The sequence below is a fragment of the Diabrotica undecimpunctata genome, chromosome 3 (genome assembly GCF_040954645.1).
Source record: "Diabrotica undecimpunctata isolate CICGRU chromosome 3, icDiaUnde3, whole genome shotgun sequence".
NCBI classification, from domain to species: Eukaryota; Metazoa; Arthropoda; class Insecta; order Coleoptera; family Chrysomelidae; genus Diabrotica; species Diabrotica undecimpunctata.
Genome location: NC_092805.1, coordinates 19,074,096 through 19,096,299, shown reverse-complemented (window position 1 = coordinate 19,096,299; position 22,204 = coordinate 19,074,096). Strand labels below are relative to the sequence as shown.

Genomic DNA, 22,204 nt, shown 5'->3' with positions numbered 1-22,204 from the left:
AGATCTCCATGTTGTATATGAGCGCCGTATCTTCGAATTCTTTAATTAATCTTTGTAGGTTATCTACATTTTCGGCTGTTATTATGGCGTCGTCGGCGTAGCATATTATCCTTATTTCCTTTTCTCCCATTCTATATCCTCTTCTTTTTTTAACTTTCTTTATGATTTCATCCATTATCAGATTAAATATTAATGGGCTCAGCGAATCACCTTGTCTAATGCCAGTTTCATATTTGATAGGTTGCGATAGTTTTTCCTTTACATCTTACCATAGCCACAGAAAAATGTAATCATTATTATATTGGGAATTTTAGAATTATATTGATTAAATAACCAAAAACATTTGTTATTATTAATAATACAAATTTTATGAAATAACTCTTTAAGTCTAATATTCCACAAAATAATAATTTTAATTAAATATATTAGACAATTTGTACCTAACTGATACGGGAATACTTCAAATTTTAATGACAGTTCAGCATGTGGCAAAATTGTATAAAGTGTTGCCGCTTTTTTAGAGTAAGAATTTTATTTTGTTCTGATTTCTTACACAATTTGATCATAATATATTATATATAAGGCTGTTAAGACTTTTGAAGTACCCAAGAGCAAGCTCATGCGTTTATCAATGGGAAAATATGGGGAACCAGCAAAAGTAGCTTCTGTTAGGGCAGGAAGGCCTACTGTCTTTCCTCCCGAATTGGAGGAACAGTTAGTTAAGTACTGTTTGGTCATGGAATCTACATTTTTTGGTTTGACTAGGGGAGACCTTCGGCGGATGGCCTATCAATTGGCTGAAAGGAATGGCATAGCATACTCTTTTGTTAAACACAACGTGGCTAGACCTATTCATGAAAAGGCATAAGGATCGACTTTCACTTCGTAAGTAAATAGGAACCTCGTTTGCAAGAGCTGTAGATTTCAACAAAAAAAATGTGTCAATGTTTCTTGACAACATTGAATATGCGTTTGAAAACCACAGCTATCCAGCAAACAGAATTTTCAAGGTTGATGAAAGTGGCCTTACAGTAGTTCAGAGTAAAGTAGAACCAGGCATTGGGCAGGAAAAAGCAGGTAGGCTCTCTTACACCAGCAGAAAGAGGTGCCTTGATAGCAATTGTAGTCTGTATGAGTGCTGCTGGCGACTATGTTCCACCCATGGTGATATTCCTCGGAAATACATGAATGTTCAGTTGCAAAAAGGAGCTCCTCCAGGTGCTGTCTTTCACATGCAGCCATCAGGATGGGTTACAACAGAACTGTTTACAAAATGGTTTCGAATACTACAAAACCTATAACTGAATCACCTGTTCTAGTCTTTGACGGGCATTCAAGCCTCACCAGAAGTATTGACATTATCGAGAAGGCTAGGCAGAACAATGTTAGAATAATCTCCTTACCGCCTCATTCAACTCATAAGTTGCAGCCTTTAGATAAGTCTTTTTGTCTCCTTTAAAGACTTATTATAGTCAGGAGATTAGGCAATGATTGTTAATAAACCAACGCCCTCTACAGCATTTGACCTAATGGAGCTGTTTGGCAAGGCCTACATAAAGTGTCAAACAGCAGAAATAACCATCAATGGGTTCAAGTCAACTAGAATTTTTCCACTGGATAGAAACAAGTTTTCTGATGCCGAGTTCATTGTAAACGCCTAAAAAGAGAAGCCTATTGATCTAGATGATAACAGCTGTACATCTGATGATCATGTTAAAACGTCTTCGAACAACATACTTGATGAGGAAAATCCTGAATCTTTATGGGTTGCATACGAACAAGCGTCCACCTCAATTCAGTAGGTAGAACCTCTTCCCCTACCTCTGCCATTCACCTAAGCAATTCCAAATCCTACTCCAGTTTACACAAGCCCCTTTAAAATCTTGACTGCCCAAACTGGAAGTTTGGAACTAAAAAAATCATCTGGAAGAGGCCCCAAGCCCTAAAAGCCGACCATAATTACTTCGTCTCCTTATAACGAAGACTTAGAGGCAGAAATTAAAAAATCAAACACATAAAGATGCCAAAGGAAAATGTAAAAAGACTGGAATAAAAAAGAAAATTTTAGAGGCTGAAAATAAGGAAAACTTACAGAATAAGTGTAAAAAGCATAAACCTAGCTCTCAGGTCAGTAGACAATTAGATTTTGACATACACAAGAGATCTTCATCTAAGGAAGAAGATCATTTATGTCTGAAATCAGTCAGACAAACACCAGATGAATCGGATGTGACGTGCATGTTCTGCTACGAACAATGGTCCAAGTCAGTGACGGATGAACAGTGGATCAAATCCCTAATGTGTCAACGTTGGGGACATGTTGATTGTACCAGTGCGGAAAAAGATGATTACATTATGCGACTTCTTAAAAAGCTAATTTATTTTGATATTTTTGTATTTAAGTCACTTAAAACCCAGTTTTTTACACAGTTTGTTAATCAATCTATTTTAAAAATGAAATAAAAGTGCCCATTTTGTAAACTTTTGCAAAAATTAGCAGAATAATATAATATATACTCTAAGAATATTTCAAACTAAGAAAAGTTATTCCTACATAATATTAGTTTAGTTTTTTCTTAAAGTTGGAATTCAAACTACCTTAGTATAAATGTTATTAAGTAAAAAAAAATTGGGGGTCCGAATTTGCCGCCTTTCCTCTAAATTGGAAATTATTAGTTCTAATCTACTTGTACAGATGTAGTTGACTAGAAAAAAATCTTCATGGCACAAAACTAAGGATTTTCATATCCAGACAGTTTTTTGCATATTTCATGTTAACTAACTCGAAAGTTAGTTAACATGATTCGAGTCCCTTTCTGAAATAAGCTGTTCATATGCCAAAGTATACCCTGACTTACTAGTAAGTTTGAGATATTACTGTAGTACGTATGATATTAGTCATCCATACTTCTTTTTATTATCATATATATTTATTTGCCTTTATCCTTCGGATACTTCTTTTAATAAAAAATATTTGAAATGCTTGCAATACAGCTAAACATAGAAAGTCTAGGAAGTCTGTACAAACATTTCATAAGGTATAACGACAAGAATTCAAGAATAACAGACGAACGAGAATTAATTTGTCATTCGAAAGTCAAATGGTCGGACGTGTATACCCACCTTTATTAAAAAATCAAGCAAATCTAACCGCTTATCCATCTGATTCATTCAACGTGGGAGAAGCAGATATTACACCTGTGCCATTCGCATTCGATTACATAAGGCTCAAAAATAAGGAGGAATTATTAATACGAAACGAATAAAAAAATTAGTCCCAAGAGGTCAAACCATTAACCAGTTGCGAGTTCAAGGTGAGGCAAGTTAATTTGTGCTAATTTTTACGATTTACAAATATTTTTGGTTTCATAAATGATAAATCTAATCGTTCTGCGGGCACTAAATTATAAATATGCGAGGAGATTACCAAATTTTCAATTAAAATCCAATAAAGTGTTATCGAGGTCAATATAATTAAATAATTATGACATACGTAGATCTCATTACAATATGTGTACAACAGTGCAAGAATTATTTGCAAAACAATATTTTGTATTATTACGTATTAGATAGATAATGTTTGGTGTCTCTTAATTGGTCATTAAAGAGATCTTTTATAAGTATATGCCAGAAGGGTGGTTATTTGGCTCGAAACAATTTGCAACTCCAAATTTGTCAAAATTATGGAAAGGGAATAGATGCGACAAATATAGCAAATATTCTAAACGATTTATTTTTATTTCGACAAAAATTACCTTAGCTGAGTTTACATAATTTGATTTACGTAATTTTTGCCCAGCCTTATTCGGTCCATAACTTTATATGGACATACCAACCACGAACCAGGGGTACTTTTGAGTACTATTAACTGATAACGTCGTTTAAACGATATTGTACTCGTTTCAAGGGAATTTAGGAAGCGGTAAATTAAATCAGCGTGTATAACTCGTCAACTGTGTTGTGGTCATGTGGTGCTGTCATTAGCGCTTGTTAAAATAGTGGCAACATCGCCAGATTCTTCTGGCGCCACGAGTACCTTCCCATAATCTAACAGACCTTGTATTGCATTATAAATTTTAGTTTAGTATATAAATAAGATTTGAATGAGTTGTGTCGCGTTCTTTGGACTTGTGGATTTTGACCCCACAACTCAGTTGAAGTTCAGTATTATTCAGTTTTTGGTAATTTTCACCCCAAAACACCGGTTCATTTTTAAGAATCAATCAGTTTATAACGTTCTACGCCGTCTTCTGGTTTCCATTCTCCATTTATCTCGGTCGTTCCAAAAGTTTCCCCAATCCTAATTGGGGAAGCTATTTTATGTACTTGCACCTCTGATTGTGTTTGAGGTGTTTGTAAATATTCTGCCCTTTCTTTCGCCAGTAGATTTGCGAAGTATTCGTCCCATTTATCTAGGCTGATCTTGTCGAAGAGATCGAAGTATTTTCCAGCTTTCGGTGCTTCTGCTACCCTCAAAGTAAGTGTTTATTCTGGAGCAGTTTCTTTCCCAGCTTTCGTTTTACTTCTTAGTTATCGCACCTCGTACGTTTCTTTGGGCTGTTCGATATTCGTTTTTACTTTGATCAGTATTTATATTTAAATGTTTGTGGTATTTATCTTGTTTAACCTTTATTTTTTCTTCGATTTCTTCATTCCACCAATATGGCTTCCTTCGTTCGGTTTTTTCATATTTACCCAGGGCTTCTTCTGCTGTACTTTTGAGACATTGTTTTATGTAATTGTAATGGTGCTCAACACTATCAAAGTTTTCTTATTATTTTTAACAGGTAAGTTCTTATTGCCACAATTTACTTTGATTTTTTTAACAGAAACATAATAGAATTTGTAGGAATATTGAAAATTACTTAGATATTATTAATTTCAGATATATAGAAATATGTGTAGTTGGGAGAAAGAACAAGAAGTTCTCTTGAAGCTTTGGCGAGATGAATTAATTGGATCAGAGTTAGAATCAGAAAGCGAATCTGAAAATGAAAGTCAGCAGGTTAGCCTTCGTCCCAGTGAGGATGTTTTAGTTGCCACTTCTCTCGATTCATCCATAAGTCTTCTTCTATATCTCTGTCTTTCATTTCTCTATTGATGCCTTCTCTCCGACTAAGGCGGGGTCGTTCTCCTTTTTTTTTTCTACCGTGACGGGTCCATATTAAGACTTGTTTTGGGAGACGTTCTTCAGACATTCTCTGTACATGACCGTACCATCTATGTTGTTGGGTACCAATATCGTCTACTATTATATGTTTTACTTTTATAATTTCTCTTATTCTGTTGTTCGTTGCTCTTTCTAGTCTAGATTTTCCAGCTGAACGTCTCCAGAAATCCATTTCCGTTGCCTCAAGTTTTCTCTCGTATCTTTCCTTTATTTGCCATACTTCACTACTGTGGGTAATTATACTTTTAATGATTGTATTATATATATCTTGTGCTTGTTATTATTAGAGATTGATTAATCCCAAAGGATATTAATGAGAAGGGAGATTACTCTTCTTGCTTGGTTGTTTTTCTCCTCAATTATGTCGTCTACGTTGCCTTCTTTTGTGGTGATCATACCTAAATATTTATATGTATTGCAATGTTTGATAACTTCTCCATCTTTCAATATGAGGTTCTGTTGTTTCCCGCCGATACACATATACTCGGTTTTTTGGATATTGATTTCAGGTCTCCATTTTTTATACTCCTCGATTAATATACTTATACTAGTCATATACTTCTTCTTCATAATCTTGTGCAGTCACTAGTTAATCATCTGCAAATGACAAAGTTTATATGTTATTGTTGTTAATCGGCATTCCCATATTTCTACATTTTTGCGCTTCCACAGTTTTAGAGCCTGTTCTAGATAAATTTTAAATAATGTCGGGGAGAGACAGCAGCCCTGCTTAAGGCCTTTATTCATTTGGAATCCACTTGACAGATTATTTCCAACCTTTACCTTTGAGTTAGCATTAGTGTACAGTTCCTTCGTCGCATTTATTAAATTCATGCTCATGTTTGTTTCCTCTAACGCTTCCCTTAATTTATAATGTGGTACTATCATAAGCCTTTCGTAGGTCTACATACAATGCATGTACTTCTTGATTAATGGCTATTTTTTTTTCAATAATCTGTGTAATGCAAAACAAATGGTCAACAGCAGATCTACCTGCCCTAAATCCTGCCTGTTCCTCAGCCTCTAAGTCTTTATATTCGCTATCTATTCTGTTTTTAATTACTTTTCCGTATATTCTTCTGACCGAGTTTGTCACGACAATGCCTCTGTAATTGTCACATTCATCCCTTCTGCCTTTTTTGTGTATAGTGGATATGAATGTCTTCCACTCCTCTGGGGTTGTCAATCCATTAATGCAGTTTTGGAACAGTTTGGCTAAACTTGTATATAGTTTGGTTGTACCGTGTTTAATTAACTCTGCAGGGATGTTACCTGGACCCGGTGCTTTGTTATTTTTTAGAGATCTACATACATCTTCCACTTCTTTCGTTGTTATTCGTATGGGCGAAGTTAAAATATTATTATTTTGTGTTTCGTTGCTGTCTTTAAATTGTGGTCTATCTTCCCTTAGGTGTTTCTCAAAATATTGGTCCCAGTCATCCATTTTCATTATTGACACTATGTCTCTCTTCTTATCTTGTCCTAATGATTTTAAGACTCTCCGACTTTCTGTGCTTCTTCGTTCTCCTAGATGTGAATTTATCATGTTACACTTTTGTTGCCATGCTTCATTTTTTTTCCGACATATCATTTTTCGTACTTTAGCTTGAGACTCCTTGTAGATTATTTTATCCGTTATATTCTTTGTATTTAAGAATTTTTGATATTGGTCTCTTTTCTTCTTTATTTCTTGTTCTATTTCTTCGTCCAAACCAATATGGAAGTTTTCTTTGATTCTGGATTTGGTATCCAATGGCTTCTGTTGCTGCTTCCTGGAGACTCCTTTTTATGTGAGTGTAATGTTCTTCCTTATTATTAAATTGTGTATTTTCCAACTTTTGATTTAATCTATTTCTGTATAATTCTCTCACGCTTTCTTGTTCTAAGCTGATTAGGTTATACCTCTTCTGTATTACTTTCTACCTTTTATTTCTTTTTGTCACTTTTAAAGTGCCTAAAGAAAAAGGGTAGATAAACTGGCAGCTATACGAGCTGTTTTTAATCGATTTGTATCCAAATGTCAACAATGTAGTCAACAACGGTCAATGAAAGTGATAAATTTTATAAATCTCATGAGAGTCGTAACAAGTTGCAAAAATCGCGCAACGTTTATTTATTTACCATCTTTATAAAAACCGAATTCATTTGCGGCAAAATACAAAACTTGCATACGAAAGCGGCACTCTTCACCTTTAAAACGCATTTCAATTTTTGTCGATCAATCGAAACACTGATGAAAAAATATCGCATTTTTACCATTGAGTTGATAAAAAATTTATTTAAAATTGATTTCGTGCGCGTAACTGACATTCAAAATCGGCATAGTGTATTTCTCGAGATATAATGGGGTTTGGTAAACTCGAGGTGGGTGTGTGGGATTACATTTGGTGTCATTCGATAGATTTTTGAAAAATATTGAAAACGTGTTTTTTAATTTTTCGATCGATTCGAACGAGTACATACCACTCTGTGAATCAGTGTAAAAACTGGCTGTTTATCGCGGTAAATACCAGTTTTTAAAAGTATTTAACCAACAAAAAGTAATTAGTAATTTTTGTGTAGAGTTTTTTACATCAAGAGCTGTAATACTATTCGGTAAGAAATTGTTTATTAATACTTTTCTAACCAAAACATTCAGCTGTGTTGACATTTTTTGTCACATTTGACATAAGCCAGTCCTATCAAGGACTGGTTCGGCGAAGTATTAGCCAGGCAACCAGTAATACATATATGCGCTACAATTGCTGCCTATCAGTCGAAACTTTATTACAAGAAAACCAAAAATAGTTACTTTTGACTACATGAGTAACAACTTAAATCAAAGTTCTCCTACAGTTAGCAACACCATGTCTGGAAACAACATCATCACTAATAATCCAAATTCATATGAAACTGCTACTATGTCAAAACCCAAACCGAAATATCCCAAAAAAGATCAAGCCATAGTAATACATGCTGAACCAAACTTATTACTACTCGACTACGTCAAAGCCATAGCTAACATTGTTAGCCCCAAAAACATATGCTTCGCCGTAAGAATTTCCAATAATCGGATATGCATCTACTTAACAAATCCTGAATTTTTCGAACATATTTTAACAAAATACCCTACGATTACAATCAACTCTGTAGAACTACCCGTAAGAAGATTGGTTACCCCAACCAAAAGACGAATAATCTCCAACGTCTGTCCATCAATACCTCATGAAATTATAGAAAAACACCTTCAAGATCTAGGTCTTCAACTTGCTTCACCAGTGTCATATATTAAAGCTAGAATCCCCGGTGATGAATTTACGCATATTAAGAGCTTCAGAAGACAGGTATATGTTACTCCAACCACAGATAGCCTCGAAATTGAAACTTCATTAATAATTCCATTCGAAAATAATTCGTACAGAATATTTCTCTTCACCGACAAAATGGCATGTTTTCTATGCAAAAAACATGGACATATAGCAAATAACTGTCAAAATCCCCCTAGCAATCCTCTCCCAAATGAACAAACGTCCCCAGCTGACTCCATTCCTGCTACCCCAATATCAAACAATATGGCACCACCAAACACAACACAAAATACGGTTCCCAGTCAACAGATAAAAACTCTCGATATCCACCACTTTTATTGCCGCAAACAATGAATTTCTTCCTCCTACCCCTGGTCAGAAACGAACTGGTTCTGACTTCAGCGATTCTACCTCCTAAAAAACAAACACATCTACTAACTTACCCATCAAAGACATAAAAATGCTTTCACCCGATGCAAAAGTGCATAAAAAGCATAAAACTGAAAAATCCAAGAAAGTCGCACCCGATCAATTTAAATTAATCGCCTCCTCTGTTTTCACAATCAATAATCTTTATCAAGAAAATCCAAACTTATTGTCTTTACCGGTTGAAAATTTTCTTGCCTTTTTGAAAAACTCATTCGGCAGTAATAACTCTCTTCAAGAAGCACAGCAGTTCACTCAAAATATTCGATCACTACTCGACGACATGTTTAGAATATACCCTTCACTGGAAGATAGAAAAATCAAGAATAGATTTAGAAGAGTTTCTAAGAAAATGAACAGCAACTTAATATAGACAATTCAGAAATTGGAAGCACAACATCGCAATCTACAAATAATAATGAAGATTATCTAACCGACTCTTCTCTAACCTCTCAACGTTCTCAATGTTAAATAGATTTTACTTTCACGTTCGTGCAGTGGCACTGCGATGGGGTCTACCCTCGCTTAGAATGCTTACAACAATTAATCAATAATACAAAAGCAGATATCATCTGCCTTCAAGAAACCAATTTCAAGGAAACTCATAGACGTGATCTTAAAAATTTTGAAGGTTACCATTTTTTCGGACTACGTATACAAGAAAAAGTGGAGGAACATCTATCTTCGTGTCTAATGATTTATTTTCTATACAATATATCCTAACTACCAATTTAGAGGCCATGGCAATAACTGTCTGGTGTCCCGACCAAATAACCATATGCAGTACATATATATTCCACCTAATTAAAACTTAACAGAAACCGAGTTTTTGTTTTTTTTTTCTTGAAAGACATTCAGTTGTTCAACAGAATATGACCCCTTGCTTTCCATGTACTTTACCTTTAACTTATAACTTATTGATTAAACTGTTGTATTATTTAGTGATAGGTTCTAAGCTTATAGATTAACTGTAGCAATTAGTAACATGTGCTTTTTGTAATTATTGTACACAATATTGTTTGTGTCAATGGTCTTTGCAGACGAGACACATTAATTTAAATAAAAAAAATAAAAAAAAATTTTTTCCATCGAACATAAATTTTGTGAAATACTCGACCGTCCTGCTTCTTTTAGTACACCCGGTATATGTGTATATTATGTTTAATTTCAATAACAATTTAGTAAAATTAATGTGAATTTACGAATTTTTGTGCACAACTTTAATAATGAACCTGGGGGACTAATGATATGCGAATATGAAAAACATTTTACTCATGCACCGTAGAGTTAAAAAAATGTATTATGTATGTCACAGTTTTCAGAGTAAGAAAGAGAGTTGATTAAATCCAGAGATCTTTCAAAAATAGAAATCACAAAAATCTATCTTATAAAAAATCATATACTCACCTTGATATTTATTTAAAAAATTATTGACATCCCGTATCATATCTGCAACAACAGCCATTGTTGATTAATCTGTAACAAAGTAAATAGCTATTACTACACCAACATCTATTAAATCACGAATTTATTGTAATGGAATTGATGAATGAATGCTAATTGAAAATTGATAGATCATAGACTACTTCTCGTCATTAATTTAAATAATTTATGAATTTAGCCGGATAAATTTGTCACGTTTGAATTAAATATTTGATGGTGGTCTAAAAATAGAGACGGAAAAAATTACAAGACGAGATTTATAAGACGAAAAAATGTTCCCACATAAATCTTACACAACAGGTAAGTTATATATGAATTATTTGACAAATTTTGGCACCAAGAATTCATTTTTAAATTTTACTATTTTTCTTTTCTACCATAATTATATTACGAAAAAAAACATTTTTGTTAAATCCGAAACAAAACATTAGATATTCACAATGAACCTTAAAAAAATAAAAAAATTAAATTTGATTTTAAGTATTTTCATTTTATTATAGATGATTAGTTATTGTTTATTAAAAACTGATAGTATTATTAGAGGCTTATTATACTGCCGTCCTAACATGAAAGGTCCTATCTGCAAAATTTAGGTTTTGAGAAAATCCAGTTTTTGTTTCTTTTCATTGTATAACACTTGTTAATTTAAGAAACTCTTCAAGTTTTATTTTATATAGTATGTCGGGGAATAGAATTTAATTGCCAGTCATAATTTTGATTTATTATTTCCAGATTATTTGATTTTTGCTTATGTTACTTGTGACAATTTAGCTTAGTGTATATATGAAGTACTTTTTTTTGTATTACATACTAAAATTGTCCTAAATGAAAGCAAAATTATAATTAACACTTTCAACTTTATTATAATAAGTTTTAAAACTTAATACTCAATTTACATCGTAAATATATAAATAATATATTAATAGATCCTGAGTCTTATAGACCAATTGCGCTAACATGTACTGCATGCAAACTGTTAGAAAAAATGGTCAACCGTATAAAAAACTTCTTATATAAAAGATATATGCAAGTTAGAGTAAATGGTAATTTGTCGTCAAAAGTGGAATTGGAAAATGGAATTCCTCGGGGATCTGTTATAAGTCCTACGCTATTTATAATTGCCATAAATGATGTTCTACGAAATTTAAAACTTCCACTTAAAGGCCGCTTATATGCTGACGATCTCGTAATATTTGGTCAAAGCAAAAACCTCTCATAACTTGCACAGAGTTTCTTGTTAGATATTGACAAATGGTCAGAGGAAACTGGATTTAGCTTTTCAACAACTAAAACTAAATATATAGTATTTTCTAAAAACAAAGTCAGTACACCAATCTCATTATATCTATACAACCAATCACTACAACAAAAAGATTCGCTAAAATTGCGAGGAGTTACTTTTGACAGAAAGTTGAATTGGAAAGAACATATCAATAATCTAGCATGTAAATGTTACAGAAGATTAAATTTACTAAAAATTCTAGCACACAAGAATTGGGGTTCAGACAGGAGTACATTGCTAATTATATACAGAACTATTATACGATCACAGTTAGACTACGCGGCTATAGCTTACGACTCAGCATCGAAATCAGTACTTAAAAAGCTCGATACTATTCATAACACAGCACTCAGAATATGCCTGGGAGCCTTTTGTACAACACCGATTGAAAGTTTACTTTGCGAAGCAAATGAATTGTCGTTAACTGATAGAAGAGCTTACCTTAGTCTAACATATGCAACAAAAATTAGGGATAATGCAAAAAATCCTGTCTATAGAAATACTTTTACTGATAATTACTCAAACCTTAATTCAAATCACCGTTCTGATAAACCTTTCTATAAAAGAATAAAAGACCATTTGCATCTGTTTGATATTGTCATACCTGAATGTCTTCCATACACAGATGATCATAATCCACCTTGTATTCAAAACATACCATCATATAACTTTGAACTTACGTCATTTGATAAAAACTCCAATCCTGATCTAATTATTTCCCATTTTAGAAAAATCATTAGTCGTTATAAAAATCATACCCAGATATACACTGATGGTTCAAAATCACCCGAAGGTGTGGGAGCGTCTGTAGTAACTCCAGAGAAGGTCCTTAAATTAAAACTATCTAATGTTAGTACTATCTATACAGTTGAACTATATGCTCTCTATCGCGCCATAGAACTAATCAATCTGACAACAAACTCCAAATATATTATCTTAACCGACTCACTTGGTGCCATACAAAACATCCGACAACTGTATCCAAAAAACCCGCTTTTAAAAAAAATTAAAACAGTCCTTCTTCAGGCTTATATCAATCATAATGAGATAAATTTCATCTGGATCCCATCCCATATAGGAATAAAAGGCAACGAAACTGCTGACCATAGTGCGAAAGACGCGATAGTGAGTGACGTTTCCGAGATCGTAAACACATCAGTAACAACGGATATAAAAGCTTATATAAAAAAATCAATCTTAAGTGCGTGGAAAAATCGGATTCAAAACTAAAACAAGTGAAACCCAGCACAGAGGCATGGAATGTGTTACCTAAGTCAAAGAGCCAAGAAATAATAGTAACGCGCCTCAGACTCGGACATACTAGGTTAACGCATGATTACTTAATTAAAAAGTGCGAACCGCCGCGATGTGAAAGGTAAAATGATTCGCAGTCCCAGCAATCTTCATTTATTTGGATCATTAGAGACTTTTTCTGTATAATTCGTAAGAAAAAACTGTGTTTGAATATAATAGTCTACAAACTTGTACATGAATGTAATGTTTACATCACTGGGAAGCTATTTTCTATAAGGAGCGTGTTCTCTTCTATACTTATGTCGCCAAAAGAAATATCTTACAAACACACACTTCTGCTTTCTCTGATGTTAGATAGTATTTGTAGGAATAAACTCTTGGTGACGTTTTATTCTGAGATGAACTGTTTTTGGTGTTCTTTTTCCAATCGCCAGTATTATTGTATATTAAAATCTTTTTGCCTATAATAGTATACGAATTTTTTTCAGCGCAATTGAATTTGCATTTACATGGTTTTTTAACTTCATGAGTTCTTATGTAACTGTTTCTTCCTTTCGACAAGTGGCTTTTCAATTTTTTTCCCTTTTACTATTTTTCCAATTTTTGTATACAGTTTACTTTCAGCTTTATCAACTGCTTTGTTTATAATTGTGCGCTGTAAAATGAATATCTCGAATGAAATCCTGAACGCAGTTAAATTCGTTTTCTTCTGGTTCTGTATCGGATAGGTTCTCTTGCGTTCTTCTAGTTCGATAATTGAATATCTTGAATTACTTAAGTTTACTTGATTAGCACTTGCAGGGGCTAGCAATTCGTAGCTAGAATCTGACTCACTTCCATTTATATTATTGTCGAATTCATTGGACGACACAGGTGCATAATCTGGATCATTCTCAATTTTGGCTAAATACAATAAGTTTACATCTATCGCTGTTCCGGCTAAGTGACGCTGCATTGCTACTACCACAGATATACGCATATTATGCGTCTATATCTTTTACTACTACTACAAACAATAATTACAGTCAGTTATTGCTTTATGGCTTATACCTAAGGTAACATTATTTAACTTAACCTTCATCCATTTCCCACAATATATATTTACTTAAAATACAAAAAACATGACAATGCACCTATTGTCTGACAATAACAAATACCTTTTATAATTAGTTATTTGAAGTTATGTTACATACACGCTTCTGTCATACTACGCAAAATTGTCCTAACTGATGCCGCTCAGTATAAAAAGCTCGCTTAAATAGATATCTGCCCTTTATTTGATTAAAGTTCATTTATTCGAGCATTCAACCATATATTACTTTAGGGAATGCCTAAGCATACGGGAGTGGATAGAAACGCTGATAAAAGAAGAATAAAACGTAGGTGATATATTAAATGATTATGGATATAGAATGAGCTACTTTAGGCATGTCAATAACTTATTATTCAAGAAGTTAAGTAAGAGTCAACTTATTCCTGCCAGGCAGATGAAAAATCCATCCAAAGAAAACTGCAGAAATAAATGTCGAGAAAAGATAAGTGAGGAAAATAGAAAGATATTGTTTGACACATTTTAGAAAATAGGTGATAACACTAGACAATCGGATTACATAGCAAGATACGTTAAGAAAGTGGATAAAAAGCAAGTGAGAAAAACAGACGGCAATTTAAGACGAAATTTTTCTAGAAAATATATACTGGCTCTTAACAATAACGATATACTGGTTTGCAAAGCTATGTTTCTCAATACTTATGGAATATCCGAACAGTGGATAACAACCGCTTTAAGCAAAATTGGAAACAGTGGATCCCTTGAAGCAAATAGAAGAGGGAAGCACGCTACAATACCAAATAAAATTAATGAAAGCATCTTAAACTCCCTACAAAATCACATTCAACTTTTCCTGTGGTGCCTTCCCACTACACCAGACAAAATTCAACAAAAATGTACTTGGAGGAGGGTCTTAACTTTGGAATAACGCATCGATTGTACATAGAATCCACGCAGAAAAAAAATGTAAAAATAGGTACCTTGAGACAATCATCATCATCATCCAGCCTCAAGAGTCCACTGCTGAACATAGGCCTCTTCCTCATGTTTCCAACCCCGTCTATCTTGCGCCGCTCTCATTTAGTTTTTATTGAGTCTTCTTAAATCGTCAGTCCATCTTGTAGGTGGTCGACCGACACTTCTCTTGTCTTCCCTTGGCCTCCATTCCACTAACCTCTTTGTCCATCGCCCATCTGTCATTCTGGCTATGTGTCCTGCCCATCTCCATTTTAGTCTGGCTATCTTCTCGATGATGTCAGTCACTCAGTTATTCTGTCTCGCAGAGTTATTCCTAACATGGACCGCTCCATTCTTCTCTTCGTGACTCTCAGTTTGGTAGCTGCTGCTTTTGTTAAGGTAAGTGTTTCTGCTACATACGTCAAGACTGGGAGGATGCACTGATCAAATACCTTTCTCTTTAGGCATGTGGGCAGCTCACTTTTAAAAGTTTCTCTCAGTTTTCCAAATGCTGCCCACCCAAGACCGATTCTTCTCTTCAGTTCATGAGTCTGGTTATCCCTGCCAATCATAATTTCATGTCCCAGGTATTTATATCTATCTACGAGTTCTATTTCTTTCCCACCAATACTGATGTTCTGGTTGGGTACGAAATTGGTCATGATTTTTGTTTTCGAGATATTTATATTTAAACCTACACTTTCTGTAGCCACAACGAGTTCCTGTACCATCTCTCTTGCCATACCTAGATCTTCAGCTATTATAAGTATATCATCGGCGAAACGTAAGTTGTTTAGATAGTCTCCATCTATTTTTATTCCCTCCTTGAGACAATACAGGGAAATTATTAATGCTGAGTTCAATCTTGCATCTTTCAAATGAAAAAAGGACCAATGCAGCCTCTGTACAGCTTATCCACTAGCAAGTCCAGAAGATAAAATTAAAATAAAAGATAGGTTTGATAAACACATTTCTAATAAAATTGCTGCCAGAGCTTTAAAGGATGCAGATAAGGAAGCGGCGATCAATGATAAATCAGTTTGTGCCGCTTATTTCGATTTACAGAAAATCCTCGTAACACCCCAATCTGCTGTAAGCGACTTTTATTATAAGAGTAAACTCGCCACATATAATTTCACAATTTATGATATGGGAAATAACAAAGGCTACTGTTATACGTGGCACGAAGTGATTGCGAAAAGGGGACCAAACGAAATAAGCAGTTGCATTTACAAAAATTTAAAACATCAAAAAAAAATTGAGTCAAAAAGATTATTCTTTATTTTTATAACTGTGGCGAACAAAAATGGAACCGTTTTATTTTCACATTCTTTTCCTGTGCTTCTATGAGTCTTAATCTTCAAACAATTCATCAATTTCTAGAAACAGCGCATACACAAAACGAAGGAGACAGCATGCATGCTGTTATTGAAAATGCCAAAAGGCAACAATCACCAATATGTACCCCTGATTAATGGATGATGTTGATTCAAATGGCAAAAGTGTCTGGAAAGCCATAAATTGTAAAAGAAATGGCACAAAGCGACTTTTAATTTAAAACAAAAAGTAAAATTAGAAAATTGGGATAAGGATAATGGCGGAGAAAAGCTAACAATAAGCACGATTAAAGAAGTGCACTTTTTATCAGATAGGCCTTATAAAATGAAGTTCAAATATGACTATGCCGATGAGCTGAAAATAATAACTTTAACACGTTCGCGACGACCCAGAATTCCGAAATTTCACCTCTCATCCGTAATTTATATATATATATACATATATATATATATATATATATATATATATATATATATATATATATATATATATATATATATATATATATATATATATATATATATATATATATATCTATTTTGACTATTATCAATGTATTTTTTATATGTTTAAAACCATATTTTTCTATTTCAAAGTTATTTTTTGTATGTATCACCCGTGGTACACGCCGGCTGTAGTGAAAATTCTTAAAAAAAAACGTCGTGTACCACCGGTGGACACAATGCGAAGTCGTGGGTGTCGTAGTATTTTGTTGCATTTGGACGTGGATTTGATTTTGGACATTCCTACAATATTTGCGTGGAATTACTTGAGGAGCTTCTGTATGAAGGAAGGATAATATTAAGAACTATATATTAATAATTATTATATTAGTGTAAATTATGTAAAAAGTTTCTTTAGTGTAAAATATATGTTTGCGGAACCCTTAGATCTAACAGAAAAAAAATACCAAAAATGTATGTCAAAAAATTGAAGAAAGGGCAAATATATGGAAAACAAAATTATGATGGCATAAGAGTTGCTAAATGGATGGACAAACGTCCTGTAATAATGATTAGTACAGTTCCCAGCCATACAGTAAACCTCCAACCGACAAGAAAAAAATAGACAAGGTGAAGACATTCTAAAACCACCTGAGGTTATTGCATATAATAAGGTAAAGAAAAGTGTGAACTTGTCCGATCAAATGTCTTTATGTTATATCCCGTTAAGGAAAAGCATTAAGTGGTACAAGTAAATGTTCTTTCAAATTTGTCTTGGTACATGCATAGTAAGTACGTAGGTTATTTTCAATAATTATGGTTATAATCCTAAAAGATGCAATATGTTATCTATTCGCGAAAAAAATATTGAAGGAATATTACAGAAAGTCCTTGTGAACCAGATATTGTTCCAGTGAAAAAAGCAAAATTGTCTTTGGTAAAGCATAAGTTGAACAAAAATATGAAGGTAGTGCTAGACAAACAAGAAGACGCTGCTTTTCATGTTATAAGAAAATTCAGGACACACTAGGATCAAAAGCAGCCCAAACAAAATAGTGTGTATAATCTACTTCGATACATGTGAGGGTAGACCAACTATGTGTCTTCCTTACTTTAATGAAATTTACAAACCCAGCTAGTTTTGTAGAAATTATTTCTTGTGTTGTATAATATCTATGTTATACTACTGCAGTTTTTTTTTGCCTTTATTTGTGACCATATAAATTATGATATGCCAAAACGACGGCAAACCCATATATTTAAAACTATACTTTAAGTGTGTACGCAATATAAACAACATATCTATTAAGTGCAAGGTTTTAGAGAGTTAAAAAATAAAACGGTACCGTGTACCAACGGTACCAAAGAAATGCATTAAAAAACTATAATTCTAAAGAATTGCCTTCACTTTATACAAGCTTGCTTCCAATAAAGGCCAAAAAATTGAATGATTTGCTTGACTTATATAAACCCAAAGGAAACAGTCTTCCTAGCATTCCTGAGGTTCACCATAAGTTTTACTCTTCTTATACAACCGATAATGGAACGAAAATACAAAAGGGATAGAATATTAAAAGTAGCAGAAATATGGAAGCAGAAAGTTAGATAATGAAGAATATGAACAATACTCTAATTTTAGTTATTCTGATTAGCTTTAGAAATGTTTTTGTTGTCACTTTTAAAACAGTACTATTTTGTTTCAATAAATCTGTTACTAAGTCTAGAGTAAGTATTTTTTTCCTTAATTGCTTCGACGAAAACTATAGACTATAGTCTAAGTCTACAAAATTTAGCAAAAAAATGTTTTTTTGTTATGTTTGATTTGTGAAATCTCTTAAAACCCTTTATATATAATATATCAGAAATTTGAGACGTATTTCTTTCAAAGATAACGTCATTTCTTAGAGCGAAATCTTTGCGAAAATTTTCAAACGCGATTATCTCACTTTAACCAAAATTCGCTAATAACCTCAGAACAATGTTTGTAAATAAAAAAAAAATGATTTAATGTCAAACTGACTACCCCTTGAATATTATAAGTTATAAAAAAGTAGTAACAAGCTAGTATTATTTTTACATGATCAAAATATCAACAAATACTCACATATTGAAACGAACACTATCGTGTGAACATATATCGCATGAACTACTAAAAAGTATACTTGTTTAATGGCATTAAAACAATGAACTGATATCAACTAATGATTTTACATTTAACGTAGACGTTTACAGTTTATAAACGTATTTAGAACATTCGGATCAATTGTGTGTTGATTTAGGTAGGTACGTGATAAAGATGTTTAACATTTTTGAGCGATTTATTTTTTAAGAATTAACTCTTTAAAAGATGTAAAACATCTAGACAGCTGATGATGTAAAGAGTATTAAGAGGTGACAGTTTTCAGAAAATCTTGAAACAGTTGTGTAAAAATATTTGAACGAATGTCAGATCTTTAGCTAAAAAAAATACAAAACAAAGGATTAAGAAAATAAAATATCATAAGACGTTAGTTTTCAAAGACATATATTTATTTATATTGGATTCCTAAAGGTGAATAGGCAAATTATTATTTCTGATAAATATTTTTCACATTCTTCAGTGAGACTGTGAGCTAACAACGTCAGTTGATACCTAATTCAGCCTTTCTTATAGTGTTGCCCAAATGCAAGAACAAGACGAGACTTAGACAGTCTTGGTCTTGGTCTTGCGCCAATACACCTGGTCTTGGTCTTGGTCTTGGTATTGCACTCAAAGTCTTGGTCTTGGTCTTGCAGCAAGAGTCTTGCAAGTCTTGCAGTTACCCATTAGCCTATTGCTATTTATTAAACGTTACTAGAGGAGTTTGAAGCCACGATCTAAGCGATCCTTGCCTATGCTCTAACTAACCCAGCAATCTACCATGCCCCACGAAAGTCAATCAAACATGGTTAAAACACAAAAAAACCAAATTAATGACATAAACTTAACTGTATTTTAAAGAACATTTTCTGTCTAGAAAGGTATTGATGGACCTCCACCATATATGAAATGAAAATCTTAAAAAAGATTGGTACGTGGCAAAAATCCACATACAGGTATCAAGGGCACATATTCTTTAGGTGATAAGATAACAAACTATAATCCACTTATTAAAGCAACATAAATGTTATTACAATCTTAGCTCTACTTTTATATAAAAAACTAACTTGAAAAAATAAAGAATAGGTAAGATAGCAATGATAATCAAAAGAAGTTATTTTAAATTAAGGAGATATCTACTTAATAAATACATTAATTTACCAAAATAAAGTAGTAGGAACATTTTTTTAGGAACCAGAATTTTGGTTTTTCAGGAAGAAATAATTGTAATTCTTTTTTGTGAAAAGATATTAGATGTTTCCTTAAACCTGAAGTGTTTCTGTTTTTCATTTTCATTTTAACCTTTCTATGTAGGCACAATTTAAACAAAGCAATTTGGGATGCATGAATTATTTCGAAAAACTCATCAAATTTGCTTTTAGATCTATAATTCCAACGCTCACTATTCCGACTAAAACTATTTTGAATCTTTGTCCCCCATGTCAAATTGTAAACTTGTCAAATGAAGTTTAGTAATGTCGAAAAAGCAACTACTACTATAAATGTCCGTTACTATTCAATGCCCTAGGTATCTAATAACAAACCGAGAATTATATATCGTTACTCCGTTATTCTAAATATTTCGGTATTTTGTTTACACGGTAACCGACATTATCTGTTATTCATTTGTTAGTTACTTTTGAATATTAGTCACGCTCTTTCAGCAAATTTGGTTTAACCGAATGATTTCATCGCACACTCAGCAGAAACAATGTTTAGTCTTATGCCAATAAGATTTGTTTATTTATATTCCTTCTAACTAAATTATAATGGTAAAAAAAATGAATTATTAAGTGGGTGTCCGTAATAATAAGTGTTATATTTTTTATAGCTAAGCTAATATATTTTTAAAAAATTTCGATACGATATTACTGTCGGCGTAGCAATGCAAGATTATTTTATGATTAGAGAGCAGCTATTCTCAAGATCTGGACAATTAATTTCAGAGCGAAGAAGTCGTATGCTGGAAAAGATATCTAGATGTACAAAATATTTTATTTTTACATTGTAATTATGACCTCTGAACACGTGTCAAATGTGTTGTTTTTAATGAATATTTTGATTGATGATTTTGATGTATGTTTATGGTATTGTTCGTAATGCGCAGAGGTCCAGTTTTTCAAATTTTTATTACATATTTTTTGCGTCTCATAGAGTCTTTAAGCATATACCCGAACTACTATACTCGCTAAAACGACACTCCGTCCTAACTGCAAGACGCAAGAGTCTCGCAGGCTTAGTCTTGTTCTTGCGTAAATCTTGCAGGGTCAGTCTTGGTCTTGGTCTTGCTAAAATTAGGCGGTCTTGGTCTTGGTCTTGCGAAAACGCAAGAACAAGACCAAGACTGCAAGACCAAGACCGATTTTGGACAACACTACTTTCTTAGGTGAAGCTCATGATTTATTTCAGTGATTTTTTAGATAAGCTTGTCTATATTTTCAATAAAGTATTTCCTTTAATTGCAATTAAGTCAAAAAATCACAAAGGCTGGACTACCAAAGGTATCCGCATATAAGCCAAGAATATGCGTTTACTACAGTACCTCAAGAAATTTACTACCATCGTCTTTGTCACTGAATATATCTCCAAGTACAGAGGAACTTATTTAAAACTTATCAAAGCAGCTAAAAAAATGTACTAAAAATCAGAATCGTCTGGGAAACTCTAAAAATGTTGCAAGAGAAACTTGGTCCATAATAAACGATCTTCAAAATAAAGCTAACACAGCTCAAAATTTTTCTCTTTCAAATCCTGAAAATCTAAATGAATACTTTGTTAATGTGAGTAACATTAACTATTTTGCCACAAAAAGATCCTATTTCCTATCTCATGTTTACTGTAATCCCATCTGGAGATCTCACGTTACCTTAAGAATATTTTTTCGCTGGAAGCATGTGCTGGCAAAGACCATGTTAAGGGAAGTTGCTAGAGTTATTAGTCTGATGCCATTGTCATTATATACCTCATGAAGGCTGTGCTTACCTGTAGTTGGTAGGTATTGGTGCTCTTTTCCTATTTTTGCGTTGAGATCATCATAAATAATTTTGATGTCATTCTTTGGGCATGAATGGTATGCAGCTTCTCGTTCTTCATAGAATTTTTCTTTGGCATCGTCTTCCTTTTCCTCTGTAGGGACATGCACATTTAAGATGCGATAATTAAAAAATGTTCCTCTTAGTCTCAGGATGCACATTTTAGAGTTCATAGCGCGAAAGTCTCTTACGACTTAGTCTTAGTCTTTGTATTTACAATGAAGCCAGTAACTAGTGCGTGGTCTTTAGCGTCGCAACTATAGAATATAATGTGGTGTCTTTTGTCAATGGTTCCACTGCCGGTCCATCTCATTTTCTGCAGAGCTGTTATATATATGTCATATCTATTCAGTTCACCGAGCAGAATTTGGAGGGCTCCCGATCTGTATAGGGATCGGATGT

At 33.3% G+C, this 22,204-nt stretch overlaps 1 protein-coding gene across 5 annotated transcripts in view; it reads right to left on the bottom strand.

The window, feature by feature from the left end:
• LOC140436514 (very long chain fatty acid elongase AAEL008004-like) overlaps positions 1–22,204 on the bottom strand; it is a 227,647-nt gene that overhangs the window by 31,156 nt on the left and 174,287 nt on the right. For 4 of the 5 annotated variants that reach the window (XM_072525391.1, XM_072525388.1, XM_072525390.1 and 1 more), the window contains one exon: positions 10,291–10,359. In XM_072525391.1, coding sequence (XP_072381492.1) covers positions 10,291–10,348 — 58 coding nt within the window. In that variant the 5' untranslated portion in view covers positions 10,349–10,359. Of the gene's footprint in view, positions 1–10,290; positions 10,360–18,755; positions 18,882–22,204 lie in introns of those variants that run through there. The other variant, XM_072525389.1, reaches the window with a different exon arrangement.